The sequence below is a fragment of the Platichthys flesus genome, chromosome 11, assembly GCF_949316205.1.
Source record: "Platichthys flesus chromosome 11, fPlaFle2.1, whole genome shotgun sequence".
Taxonomy (NCBI): Eukaryota; Metazoa; Chordata; class Actinopteri; order Pleuronectiformes; family Pleuronectidae; genus Platichthys; species Platichthys flesus.
Window position 1 is genome coordinate 7,022,502 of NC_084955.1, and position 14,604 is coordinate 7,037,105.

Below are 14,604 nucleotides of genomic sequence, written 5' to 3' on the forward strand. Positions count from 1 at the left end.
GAGTTTTTACATATTTCTGAATCATTCACTTAAGATTATATTTTTATTTATTTATTAACACATAAAAAAACGAATAAGCACAAGGGACAATACTGACTATAGGATAAGACGTCACAAAGTTGGTGACGTATTAAAAATAAATAGATGTAGGTCAGAGAGACAGAATCCTAACTATGAGCTGTCATGCTCTCTCCCGCAAGTGACGTGTATCTGAGCTCCACCCCTGCGCAGCACGATGACGTCAGCCGCGGCCAGCTCTCCTCTGGGCAAGTGGGAAACGTAGTTCCTTTACTCTTATTCTACAGCAAGCGTTCGCCTTAGACACTACAATTCCCAGGACTCCTAGTAATCACGTCACCAGTGTTGACATCCGCCGGCAGGCCCGTTCACAGCGCATGCTCCAGGCTGCTCCGGTGAGTTCAGCCATATAGTTCAGCCTTATGTACTTTTATCAACTCCAAACTGTCAAACCTGGTTTTATATCGACAGACCCTCACGGTGCTAATGCTAACACGGAAGTAGCATTACGGTTGACACGCTTACATCCGCTAACATCCACGTCAGTGCTCATCTTTACTCTCGTTGTCTTTAAAAGTGAGTAAAAGTGGCGTCAATTTACTGTACGCCGTATTCACCAATTCGTTTTTAACCCCAGTTAGTCCCCGACACAGGTAACGCTGCCTCCTCATAGACACAGATCACGTTCACAGGACGGACGTGCTCTCAGGTGTGTCAATCTGGCTCATTATCCGGCCGTATATATCCTAAGACTCCAACAACGTGTCACCATTATAAGGGAATGTGCTACTTCACTTGCGTAACTGTCATTTTGAAAGATAACTTAAAAACCACAGCTTTTTGTCTGGACCTTGGCGTGCAGATAGACACGCGCAGTAGCGACTCGGCTGTGCCTGTCAATAGAGACCTCCTGTGGGTAAAGCCATACGGTCTGTGCTGAAAGTCCATTTGACCATTTGCGTGTCTGTGTTTGTCAGTTGCAGAGATTCAGTGGAGAGTGGATGAGAGCCCCGAGCATCATGTCTCCACCTCGGCTCACCGGTGCCCTGCGCTCCTTCTCCCATGTCAGCAAAAAGGAGCACCTCACTGAACAGCCCTACGATCTGAAGGTGAGGCCAAAGCAGTGAATACCTGGGATTTAGTATTGTCAGAATAGAACATAGAGATCCAAATATCCCCCTCAAAAGCTAAAACAGAATAACAGATTGACAGCAACCCTGTGTTTCTGAGTTATTATTCCTTTAATAACACCGAGTACATTTACCAGTGGAGAAACTGAAGAGTTACCACCATTGTCTAACTTTTTTCACATAGAAAGGACAATTTGAGAACATTCCTGTCAATGCCTTAGGCTGCTTTCAGACATGCACTGAACTCTGGCGAACCTCCTGACATTCTCTGGAGGGGCTTGATGTGTGAACCCAAATGTCTGAATAAGAGACGGATATTTTCCGGAGTTTCTCCAGCTTGCCCCCTAGTAAAAGTCATCAGAATGTCTGAAGGAGCACACTTGAGAACCCAGGTGGAGATCCTCCACATGATTCATTGTGAGTCAGTAGTTGTTATGTTGATGATGTTGTTTCAACAGACGCAAAAATGAAATGAAATAGAAAATATGAATTGATTGTAAAAGCGGCGCATACGTGTAGAAGGCCGAGACGAAGGGCTTTAGCAAAAAGTGGTAAGGGCTGACACCAATGTCGATGTGCCTAAAACAGAAATGTTATGTCCTGGTCTGCCTGCTGCGCCAGCCTTAACCTCAATGCTACGGTGAAAGAGCGGGTCCAATTATCTGGACATCCTTCCAGAGCTCATGTCGGAAAATGGCTGTAAAAACTAACTTTTGCTCTAGTCATAGGTCTGAAAAGCTGATTTACTGGGCCCTTCAAACCCTGATCAATGTCAAGTACAGTGAAAGGTGGTGTTTATGGGATTCTGTCACAGTCAAATACTGTGTGTGTTTGTTTGTTTTCATGAAATTTAAGGAACATGTAACTCAGAACAATTGTGTGGTTCATTTATGTTAAGTCTTTGAACAACAATGGGTCTTTAAACAGAGGAATATGACATATAGTTTCAGAACATGGATTCATTGTTTTGTCAGCAGGATGCATTCATCTTTGGTTTTGGAATTTTCTTTGAAAAATACTTGCATTATCCTACAAAATCTATTACTTCACTTTATGTTAAAAAACTTGGCTGAACTCAAAGTCAGTGTTTGGGTTGCCAACCCAGCAGACTAGAAGATCAAAGTAAAATATGTAATTAGGATTCTGCTCTCACAATTTGTTGGTGTAATAGACGGTATGTAAAGATAAACAATGTATCCCCACTTCCCCCCACCATCCAATAATATATCTCAAATATCCCGGATACAAACACTGCCATCTTGCCTAATTGGATCCGGACTCTGCGTAGTAGCAAAGTGGGGAATTGACCAGCCCATCCAATTCCCGTCAATCCATGCGCTGGACCTATCGTGAGTCATGACAGGTCATACCAGTTTCTTGTTGCATAAAATAACTAATTAAAACCAACTTCCCTGAACAATTATCACTTGAACCTATATCATTGAGAAGATTAGTAATACATTTATTTGACATAACACTTTCTATATATATTTAAACAGGCATTGATTTTTTATTTAGCAATGTCATGACATCATCACGACTTTAAAAGCGCCATTTTCTCAGGGTTAAGCCAAACCTATCCACAGAAGAAACCTTTGTATAAGTGTTTCATACGCTCCTTTAATGTTTCACAAATACTCTATCCTAACTATCCATCATGGAAAAAGTCAGTTGATTCAAGTCAGCATATTTCCCCCCTCACACCAAATATTCTACCAGAGTAAAAAATGTCTGAAGCTTTGACACTCACTGGAGGTTTCCCTTTTTGGCATCAACTTCAGCAGGCTGTTTTTCTACTCTGAGGAATGGGTAATGAGATTTTGCATGTTAGTTGTATTTCAGAAATATTTTATCTTTGATGATACAGCTTGCATAGCCTGTGGCTCTTATCAAATACTTCCATTGGATCGTTGGAATATCCAAAAACACAGATTGTAGAGGGTTGTTGGTGTGGTAATCAGAGGCTGCAGTATCAGTGTGTGTGGTTAGAGTCCACTGTGTGAGACTACATGCAGCTCTTTGGCCGAAAACACACTGCCTCAATGTCATGTTTACATGTATTTGATAGCTTGCTGGAAAACTGTGAAGTTGTATGTGACACTTGTCCTAGCATAACTTTTTATGCTACAGGATGATTAATGATGTGTTTATAGTGAAATAAACAACAGACTGAATTCTCTTTGACTTTAATAGCCCCAAGCGGAGGTATTAACCCTAGCTCACACTACTCATACCTAGGAGTTATTGTTGGTAGTAAGAAATTATTTAGGTGTGACATGAGTGTGTTTCAGACCGGCGGCACAAGTCAAGGGCATGGAAGCATCCCTCATGTTACATATTAATAACACATCATTACTGCTTATGTATAACATTCCTCTTGTTGGCTAATAAGATATACCAGACACCTCATCACACCATGTCTAGTAAAACAACGTAAACAAAATTATAGTAAACGTGACAATTCTAGAAACATAATTAGTTGCAGGGATCATGAAACGAGACTCAGCCCACCTATTTTGTGATTTAAATTTTTCTTGGAATTATGGTGGCATGATGACTTGATTCATATTATTTCCAAAGCAAAAGTTTCACATCTCTCTTAGCTGTCACAGTGTGGGACTTCCACACTAAAACTAAACACTGTGAGGGAAAATGTATCACTGAGCCTGACAAACATCTGCACTCTTCATTAAATACCATTAACACACTGAAATACATCAGCTGTCGTACCAAAGGTCAATTTACGTAACCTTACCCCGTTGTTTATCAAAAGTAGCCTCATATTAATGTGAAAAGCATTATGAAGAACAGGTACATGTATTGTTAATTACTAATTGATTAATCTTTTTTTTTTTTTTTAGCAGTTTTTTTTAATCACAATTATGAAGGTTATTTCTAAGGGTCATTATATTTAAATGAAAGTCTATGTGATGAGAAGCAAGAAAGGTCATGTTTCAATTTCTGGCTGGGCCAGGGTTTTCTGTGTGGTTTTTGCATGTTCTCCCGAGGGCTGTGGAGGTAACCACATTACCGCTGTCATATGAGGCCCACTGCTGGATTGAGCTCATTACAGTCATCAATTCTTTTCCTTTTTCTTTCTGGTGAAAGTTTCAGGAGTGCATATGCAGGGTTTTCCCAGCAGAAAATTAGGTGGGGGTTAATTCGGTTGTAGTGATCATTTTGTGATGATGATCAGTGTTGATATTGTAGCGTCATTTCAAACAAATCAAGGTTTAAACTGTACTGGATCTCCTTGTGTGTCTCCCTCTTTCCAACCACGGTAATAAGTTGCTTTATCACCGCAGTGAGAAAAGAGTATAGATAGATAGATAGATGAATTGTTGCACAGACCTTTTATCAGTGCTTGAAGTTGGTTTTATTCTTTGTTTTTTTGAAACATTAGCATTTTAGTTATTGAAATGAATCCATGTGAGGAGTCTCAGGTCCTGTGGGAACTGCTAACAGCTCTGAAACATGATAAGCAGCTCCAAACACATACTGCTTTTGTTTATGAAGTGGCAGAGAAAAATTCTATTAAGTTAACTTGGCTAACAGTAGTCTCATGCTCCTCTGGCTCTTTTTGTGTCTTTGTTTTTCTTAGAGGCAAATTCTTTATTTCTTAGAACCTTCGTAGAAAGAGACGATTTATTTGCGACTGCGTCTCTCGCTTATTTGGCAGATTGATACTGAGCAGCTAGGGAGAAATGTTTTCACTCCATCTCTTTTAGATGCTTTTCCTTCCCCATGGTAGATAGAGCATGATCTTTTATTGCACTCTTGGAATTTGTGGAGGCTGAGAGGTTGAAGATGCTGTGTTTATTAAACTTATTGGAGGCATTGTGTATTCTGCACAGCAAACAGAACTGTCCCTCTTCTTTGTTATAGACCGACCAACACAGACGTGTGTCCTCTGAATAAGATATGTCCCTTTAGGTGAGCCATACAATTGAGAAGCTGGACTCGGCTTTTCCTCTCAATTCTGGTTCCTAGATGTGTGGACAACATGCCTGGATCTGATTTGGACTTGTTTTACTGCATGCATGGTTCCACGTGTCTTGTCTGCTCAAAAAATCATCTCTAATTCGCCTATCAGAAATCTAAAACAAAATAATATGCTGCATCTGTGACTGACAATATTACACATTTTCATCAGAATAAATTCTGCATATATAAATTAATGAATGAGGATGCCAAATGGAAATATTCTTTACAGAAATTGAAATGATAATATTATTAAGGTATTTGCGTTTCTAGTTAATTCATTTAAATAGTTTTGATCAACTGATCAACAATTTTGTTCTTCAAGAAGCCTGTCAGTGAGTCTTGTTTTCCACTTCATTTTAATATAAAGTATGACATGAAAACACTGAGCGAAGTTGGGGAAAAGAATCACAGACATGAGTCAGTATTAGTTCCTCCTCCTGTCCTCTGTCTTCCTCCCTCTGCTGCAGCAGTGATTCATTGCCTGCAGGTACCACTGGTAGAGAGAAGAAAGCTGTTATGTCTCAAACAGAAGCAAAGGTTGCAAAAATTTGAGATTTATGGCAAACAAAGAAACACTTATGGTAACAGACATACAACTGTTGTTTAATGTTCTCCATAAGAAGTCTCCCAATAGGTAAACTGTGATAAATAGTGTTCCCTGCGCCTTGCATACAAGCTCTGCATGTCAATATATATGGCCAATCGGATGCAACCCGGTTAGTTTTTTCGTCAATCAAGAATTGTCAGAAGAAGAGAATAAGAAGGCAATACATTTACAAAACTGAATGTTTTTATATTGTAGTCGGTTTGAATACAATGCAGAAAAAACTTGTGAGCCTTTTATTTTTGGTAGCATTAAATAGTATTTGCTGCCATAATGCCTGATTACATGTGTATACGTTAGTCTTTGCATGATACAATGCCATGTTACTCAATTCATATGACAATGGATGATATTATAATACCATGTAGACAGTATTCAATGACAAATTCTATGATCATAGGTGCCATCTTTGTAACCGTGATAGCAATTATCCCTTGTATTTGCTGAAAGTAAGGTAATGCATGAAAAATCATGAAATCCAAATTCAAGCATCTGTTCCTTGAATTTAATTAGTTAATCCAGCCCAACATGTCTGAACCTGTAGGGAAATGTTTTGAGGAATACAAATCTCAAAATTCTCCAATGGGCAGGTTTCCAGTCAGAGGGAATACGAGTCAGCCAGTGGACTCGGTGTGTACTGTCCTTTGTGGCTCTGAAACAAAATAACCCAGATGACATTTTAACAGAAATTGCAGGAAGTGGTGTTTGAAGCACTTGAGCTTTTACCAGGCTGCACAGAGTTGAATGGGAGGAGACAGATGAGTTTTACTGTGGGAAATGAATGGCTGTGTGTTTTTGTAGTTTGGTGCTTTAGGTCTGCATGAGTAAATCACCTATTTAAAATGTATCCAACACTGGTACATACATAGAAATGTTGATTAATGCAGATTGGCCTGATGGATAATGAATAATCAACTTCTTGTGCGGTTATTCAACTTCATCAGAATATCTTAGACTCAATTTGGTTACCAGACACAGCCCAGAAAGCAGCTATTATTATACCTCCTTTCCAGGCCTAATGTGCAAGATGAACTACACTGTAATATTTTTACTGTGACTGGCCACACTGCTTCAAATCTTCTTTTTACAAAATATTCACACAATATTGGCAAACTATTGGAATACACTGTTCTTATCCAAGGCTATGTTGGTCCTTAGAAATACCAGAGATTATTAGAGCAGTGAGAGCTGCTGTTCTTTTTCTTGAAATGTAATTTTTCTTCTCTCCTTGTGGCTCGTTGTAGACCAAACGTCTGAAGCGACAGGAGCTGTTTGCCAGAGAGGGCCTGACTTGGCAGAAGATTGTCCATTTCTGCACAGAGCATCAGGACAAAGCTGAGCACCAAGCTGCCAGTCAGGAACTGAAGAGCTTCCTTCTGGCAGCCAAACAGATTGGTAATTAACTCCTTAGCCTCAAATCCATTGTCATTCCTTTCAATCTTTGTCCATGTGTTTGTGTTACATCGATGAAAACATAACAGAATGTCATCTATTTTTAGACTGCTTGTGTAGAAGTAGCTGCTGAAACTACGCTTTTATACTTTTGTCTTTAGTACAGTTGCAATCAGAAATTCAACCCCCTCACCTCAATAGACATTATAGTGATGTGGATGACAGATAATGACAATAAATGACAAAAAAACCTTATCAACCAACAAAAGATATTTATTGATGCGTATTTTAGTTATAATGACAACAGAAGTTGACTTAACTTTGAAGTTCAAATGAAAAATGTAACTCTTTCAACACATGTGCATGTGCAGTATTATTCAACCCCCCAGCTTCAGTACTTTGTGGCGCATCCTCTAGCTTTTATAACTTCTAAAAAATGTTTTCGGTAAGTGCGGACAAGCTTCTTACACCTCTCGATTGGAATCTTTGCCCATTTTTCAAGTGCAAAAGCCTCTAGATCAGTGATGTTTGATGGCTTCCATGCTGCAACTGCCTTCTTTAAATCCCACCAAAGATTTTCAATCAAATTTGAATCTGGTGACTGTGAATGCAACTCCAGGACGTTCCAGGATCTTTTTCTCAACCAAGCTTTGTTGGACTTGGAGATTTTGTTTTGGATCATTGTCTCGCTGGAAAGTCCAATGATCACCAAGGTTCAATTTGTCAACAGAAGGAATCACATTCCTCTTTTAAATGGCCTGGTATTTCTGTGAATCCATGATGCCATGTACACAATAAAGATTGCTAGTTCCTGCCGCAGAAAAACAGCCCAACATCATCTTTGACCAACCTCCATGCTGGACTATGGGGATGGTATTCTTCTGGTCATAAGCCTGTCCTTTCACACGCCAGACATAACGCTGGTCCATACGTCCAAACAGTTCCAGTTTGGTTTCATCAGTCCATAAAACTGTCACCCAAAACTCTGTAGGCTTATCCAAATTCCTCCTGGCATATTCTAGTCGACTTTTGATGTTGCTTGTGGTCAAGAGCTGAGAGCGTCTTGGAGCCGCCATTAAGTCCTTTATTATTCAGTGCATGTCTTATAGTTGCCACTGCAGCACTTGTACCAGCCTTCATCAGGTCATCCTGTAGGTGTCTTGCAGTCACACAGGGATTTATCTGAGTTGTTCTGACTAAGTTGCTGAGGGTCCTTGATGAAATGCTGGGCTTTCTTCCACAGCCAGGCATGTTTGAAGCTGCTCCATCAGTTGTAAACTTCCTTATAATGTTCCCAATTGTGTCTCTTGGAATATCATTTTTTGGGGAATTCTTCTTCTACCCAAGGCCTTTCAGGTGTGATGAAATAATCTCCTCTCTCAGCTTTTGTGTAAGCTCCTTTGTCTTTCCCATGATTACAACTCACCTTGAATACCTTCATGGGTGGGGTTTATATATGCATCACAGCTGAAGCAAATGAAGGATCAGTATAGAGTTCCCAAAGGCTTAATAATGTTTCAACTCAACTTTAGGACAAAAAAAACTATCAGACAGCTTTAAAAACAACAATATTATATAGGGGTTGAATAATTGTGACATGGCTATCTTAACAAAATATACTGCTACACACAAATACTACATCATGCATTTTCCGTGTTGATTTTCTTTATCACTCAACTCATAAAGAAGGCATCTGAAGCAGAATCTTGATCAAAGAACAAGATTCTGTCTACTTTAATTGATAAATTCTTAAAATCTTTGGGGGGTTGAATATTTCTGATTGCAACTGTATATCAGAATCAGGAATCAGTTATACAGTCAAGTTGAGAGGACAGTTGCCCATATCAAAGAAACGTTTGTTTTTATTTTTTATTCTACATTACATTACATTACATTACATTACATTTCATTTAGCTGACGCTTTTATCCAAAGCGACTTACAATAAGTGCATTCAAACCCGAGGGTACATACCAAGGACGACAAGAATCAAGAAAATACAATTTCTTCAAATAAAGCAAAACTACAAAGTGCTATAAGTAAGTGCCATTTAAGTGCTACTAAAGTGTTAGTTTCAAAAAGTTGTTAGTTTTTTTTTTTTTTTTTTTTTTATTCAAGGTAAAGTCGGAAGAGGTATGTTTTTAGTTTTCGGCGGAAGATGTGTAGACTTTCTGATGTCCGGATGTCAATGGGGAGCTCATTCCACCATTTAGGAGCCAGGACGGAAAACAGTCGTGTTTTTGATGATTGTTTAGCTCGCAGTGAGGGAGCAACGAGCTGATTGGCCCGAAGCAGAGCGGAGTGAACGGGGTGGGGTGTAACGTTTGACCATGTCCTGGATGTAACGTTTGACCATGTCCTGGATGTAGACTGGACCGGATCCGTTCACAGCATTACTCTAGCGGCATGTTTTCAAATATTTATTTTTTAAATTTCTCTAGAATTTGTGGGGAGAGCGTGGCCTAGGGGATAGAGCGGGTGCTCTGCAACAAGAAGGTTGCCGGTTCGAATCCCACTCTATCCCATCTGCATGTCTAAGTGTCCTTGGCAAGATACTGAACCCCTAGATGGCCCCTCATAAAATGATGAGTGTTCTAAAAATGTAAGTCGCTTTGGATAAAAGCGTCAGCTAAATGACATGCAATGTAATGTAATGTAATGTAGGTGTCTGACACATCTGCATCAGTCTTTGAAATTGATGCACAAAAGTTTCTGTTGAGCTAAGATCAGAATTGGAAATGAGGAAAGAAAATCGGAGGCAACCCTGGAAGTACTTTTTCCCTCAATGAAAACTGTCCAGGATCATCCTGATTTACTCAGACTTGAATTTGTTTTGATTTTAATGACTATGGGCTCACCTTTATTCTATTTTAAACCTGGATAATCAAACTAAAACTCTTGCAACCATTGCAACTACAGGTCAGCCATATAGTTTTCCTAATTTGAGTGAACTGTCTGACCCAAATGGTTCAACTGTTTAAGTGAAAACAAAAGCGTATGTTTAAGCTATTAAACTGTTTGGTGAGCAAAGCTATTTAATGGTACATCATTACCTACTGATTAAATGAACCGTCTCCCAGAAATTGTCTTCATACACAACAAAATTGCTTTCCCTGTTACATTGTGAAGGAACCATAATTGCTGGCTTGATTATGTTCAAAGGCAACCTCTTTTTCCTTATTTTTAATTTATTGTTTTTGAATAAATTAACAAGTACTTCTTTTGCAGCCAGTCACTAAGTGCTGATTGTGGTTCATGCACATTTGACACACCACAGAGCCGGGGTTTCCAAAGTCCTGTCTGTGGGAAGGTTTAGACAATAACACACCTTGATCAGGGTTCAGGAAAGATTTGTTTATTTTTATTAAAACAAACCACAATTCTCACATCTGTCAGAGTTTAAACATACATTCTGAATTTTTCTCAAGGTGGCCATGGAATATTATTTTCAAGAGGTCAAAATAATGTTTTGTGAGGCCATAACAACCACAAACCCCGACTTGATATTTTGCCCATCAATCAATGATGCTAACAATTCAAAATGTGTTAGTGGAGGAGTAGACTATAGTATAATTGTCCAATTAGAGGAAAAAATGTCATAGGGACATAGGGAGAACACATAAACTTTATTATCACAATAAAGTGTATAAATAGTTAAGGGGTTTGAATATTTTTCCCAAGCCACTTTCGACTTAAAATTGGAACAAATCAAAAGTTGGTTTCAGGTAGGAGAAGTCATTAGAAATGCAATGTAACAGTTGTAATGGGCTCCTGTAGAGTCTACTGCACGGACTGGATTTCCATGTAATTGGTCCAGGAACAATACAGAGATACATTTGTCTTTTTTTGATTCATGATCTCATTTGAAAATGCTGCCCAACAAATGATAATAACTGATTTAAAAAAACAGGTGTTTGATAGCAAGCCATACAACATACTGTTATCGTTTTGGAAAGTCTTCAAAGGGTAGCTGAAAATAACACGTCAATAATAATTTAAAAGTCTTTATTCAGGTTGCAATTTTATGTTTTCAGGACAGTATTTTTTTTCCTTGTCATTCATCAGTCAAGAGCAACAGCATTTTCTGTTGGGATGCTCCCCACTTTGTTGAATTTGCCCTCTGTCCATGTTAGTGGACCCAAATAAGAAGTTGCTGTTAAGCACACTCTGGAGAGGATGAAAGCAGCCATTCTGTTCTGCTATGTGCAGCAACGGGTCCATGGCAGTAGACCGATTTAATTGGTTGAAATCCTTTTCATCTGTTTTTGCTTCCCTCCGCCTCTCCACCCGTCTTCACTGTGTTCTCCCTATGTCCCTATGACATTTTTTCCTCTAATTGGACAATTATACTATAGTCTACTCCTTTTAGCTAAGGCTGGTTGTGGCTAAGCATGAACTGTTTGGATATTATTTAAATGAGGTGCAGGGAACTTCAACAGTGATTTCATGCTGTAGCCTTTAAAGCTCAGAAGAACAGCTGCTGGATTATTTTCCCAAGTTATGAATGGTACACTGCTCAGATTTAATGGCCATACACAAACTACTAATGATAAGAGCAAGGGGTGAAGGTGATTGGTGAGGCTGTAACAATCGTAAAAATCATCATCATTAAAATGATTTTGAATTTGTGAATTTGAGTTATCTCTATATATAGTGATGTTAGATTATAGAAGAGAAGTTCAGAAGGCTAGTACAATTTAATACTGATTAAAAAAAAATCCAGAGGAAAATTTAGAGGGTTGACCCCTGACACTTATCTTGGAATTTAGATACAGTACATATCATCATGGTTCTTGTTATCAAAGGTTATATTTTGTCCTGTGTTCGCTAAACTTGAGTCCAGTATTCGGGTAAAGGTAATTGCTGCCTTTTCACCATGAAATAAAAGGAATGACTCTTTCTTAAACCATTTTAGGATTTCACATCCTGTGTTTGGCTCAACACGAGACTGGAGCTTGTGTTTCCTTGTGCTCTATCGATTTGATGGAACAAAGCCTGAGCTACTGTAATTCCCACTTCACCTGTCTCAGCAAGTCATCTTTGGATTGTATACAACTGGTTTCAGCAAGATGACCCATGTCACACCCGTCCTGTATTCTTTATGTTGGCTTCCGATTTAATGGAGAATTCAGTTTGAGTTCTGATCCTAAATGGAGACCGCTCCATGTCCAGGAATTGAAGGGACATTAACGTTACCTTGAAACTTCTGGTAGATAGTCTGTGTTTATCCCTCCTGCCCGCTGTGGCAAATCCGAACCTTTTGGTGTATGTATAGGATAAGTGATCACTTATATGATAGAATGAGACATAAGACATGATCAAAAAACAGTTTTATGTTCAAGTCACTGAAGCTTTATTGGCAGACATGACTATAGCATTGTATAACAAACATATACACAATCAGACTAATAATTATTATATAATATTATTAACAGCAGCAATGGTAATAATTATTAGTGTAATTGAACAGGATATTAATAACAAAAAGAATGTGTGTGTGTAAAGTAAATTCATTTTTAAAATATTTGTTCTAATGTCATATTTTGAGCCCTCTGTCAAGAAGAATTACAATTTTACTCTCCAATGTTATTATTCTTATATTTAATTAAGCTTATTAATAGGTTTAAAAAAACATTTTCTCTAGTAAACACATTGGTTTGAAATTTTTGGGGTCTTAAATACACTTACTGAGGTCTTAAAAAGCATTCAATTTGAATTTAATAATGGTGCAAGAACCCTGTCTAAGCCTCCAGGCAGAACACCCTCTCCGATCTGAATTTTAGTTTTGTTGAAGCATGAAGTGCACACTTTGACTCTTTGGCTTTGACTCTCACAAGGGCAATCAATCACATTCAATAACATCTATATGACATCTTATTCCGCTGGTCGAGACAATGTAGTGTAAAAACCTTCTCCGGTCTAAAAGTTATTTCATTTAGAATATATCTTTTGCTCTCAACAACCATCTGGCGACCCCCAGAAAGTATCTCACCACCCCTGTGGGGGTTGGGACCCCCAGGTTGATGATCAATGATATAGTCATTAAGTCTGAAGTTTCTGTTAACGCATTTATTCAAACAGGCCATTGTTTAGTTTTCGACTGTCTGGTTTTCCAAGTGTTTGTTCAGGTTTTATTTTTTGGTTCTGATATTGTTTAATTATAAAAAAATATACTTTAGAGGCACACTTTGTGACTGTGCTCTGTGAAAGGTGCAATACTGGATACATTTTACATATTAAAGGTATTAAATTGGCTTTTTTTGTTTCACAGTTGGGGCTGATCACGGTCAGGAGGCTATTGAAAGTGCTGCTGTCTTTCTGTTTGAGACCTTCCACAACAAAGACCATGTGGGCACAGAGGAGACCCGGGCCATTAGACAGATGTTTGGCCCCTTTCCGTCAGCTGCAGCCGAATCATCCTGTGCCTCTGTGGCTCGGCTTGTGGCTTCACTTGGAAACTCCAGAGTTGAAGATTTTATTCAGACCCACACCTCCCATCACAACCCACAACGGGGCTCCGCTTTTGGACGCAACATTGTCTTCTCATTTGATTGCTACACATTGGACCCACTGGAGGGCCTGCCCTTCTCCTCTCCACATGAGGAGAACATTAACTTGGACTTTATCAACTTTCTAAACAACCAGCAGAGCGGGAGGAAGGCCACCAATGAGGAAGGGGTGTCCAGCTCAGGCAGATCTACTTGCCCTGGGGATGGAGCTACCCTAAGAATGGAGGTCGAGAAGTACCTGGACAGAGGCAACATGATCTCGTCCAGCCCAGAGGAGCTGTGTACATCCTTGTTTGAGATGCTGGCCTCCCAGAAGAGTGATGATGAGCTACAGAATGAGGTTTGTGTCATACAATATAGATACTGTATCATATTCGTTATTCTAGGGAATTGATTTAATACAGGTTGTATAATGTATTCAAAATCTTAATTCAGTTGATACCATTCTTCTTTGGATTGGGTTGGAAGAAGGCCAGTCTCCTTCATGGACATATTCTTTGGGTCAGTGTCGTGCTGAAAGAAGAGCCATCTCCCCATTCAATGTGCACGGCATGGTCAGTTAGGCAGTTAACATCTAGTCCTGCTCTGTGGCCCACATAAAGAGGCAAAGCATGGCGAGTTAATTTAGACATGGCAAGAGGAACATATCTAAGTGACTTTGGAGAATGTTCATCGTTGGGAAAGGGGTTGCAGAGCTTCATTTACAAAGAACGAAAATACAACTAATGATGAGGGTACAGGCATGGAGAGGCCAGCTGAGCCAGTCAGGAAGAAATAACTACTTAAACTACTTTAAACTGGCTGACACAGTACTTGTAGTTACAGTTCAAGAGAAAAAATGGTCTGTCCATTGCGGGCAAATTTAAATTTGTTTTCACTGGATTAACACAGATTAAGATTAAAAGTTTAAAGGTGAATAGCGATAGTCATCACAAACCCTGCAGCAGCGTTTCCGACTAAACACAGCAG

General features: G+C 39.1%; 1 protein-coding gene across 2 annotated transcripts in view; it reads left to right on the forward strand.

The window, feature by feature from the left end:
• The first annotated feature begins 373 nt into the window (after positions 1–373).
• ascc3 (activating signal cointegrator 1 complex subunit 3) overlaps positions 374–14,604 on the forward strand; it is a 124,460-nt gene continuing 110,229 nt past the window's right edge. The window contains exons 1-4 of one of the 2 annotated variants that reach the window (XM_062398890.1): positions 374–413; positions 996–1,127; positions 6,981–7,131; positions 13,398–13,975. In XM_062398890.1, coding sequence (XP_062254874.1) covers positions 396–413; positions 996–1,127; positions 6,981–7,131; positions 13,398–13,975 — 879 coding nt within the window. In that variant the 5' untranslated portion in view covers positions 374–395. Of the gene's footprint in view, positions 414–437; positions 595–995; positions 1,128–6,980; positions 7,132–13,397; positions 13,976–14,604 lie in introns of those variants that run through there. The other variant, XM_062398891.1, reaches the window with a different exon arrangement.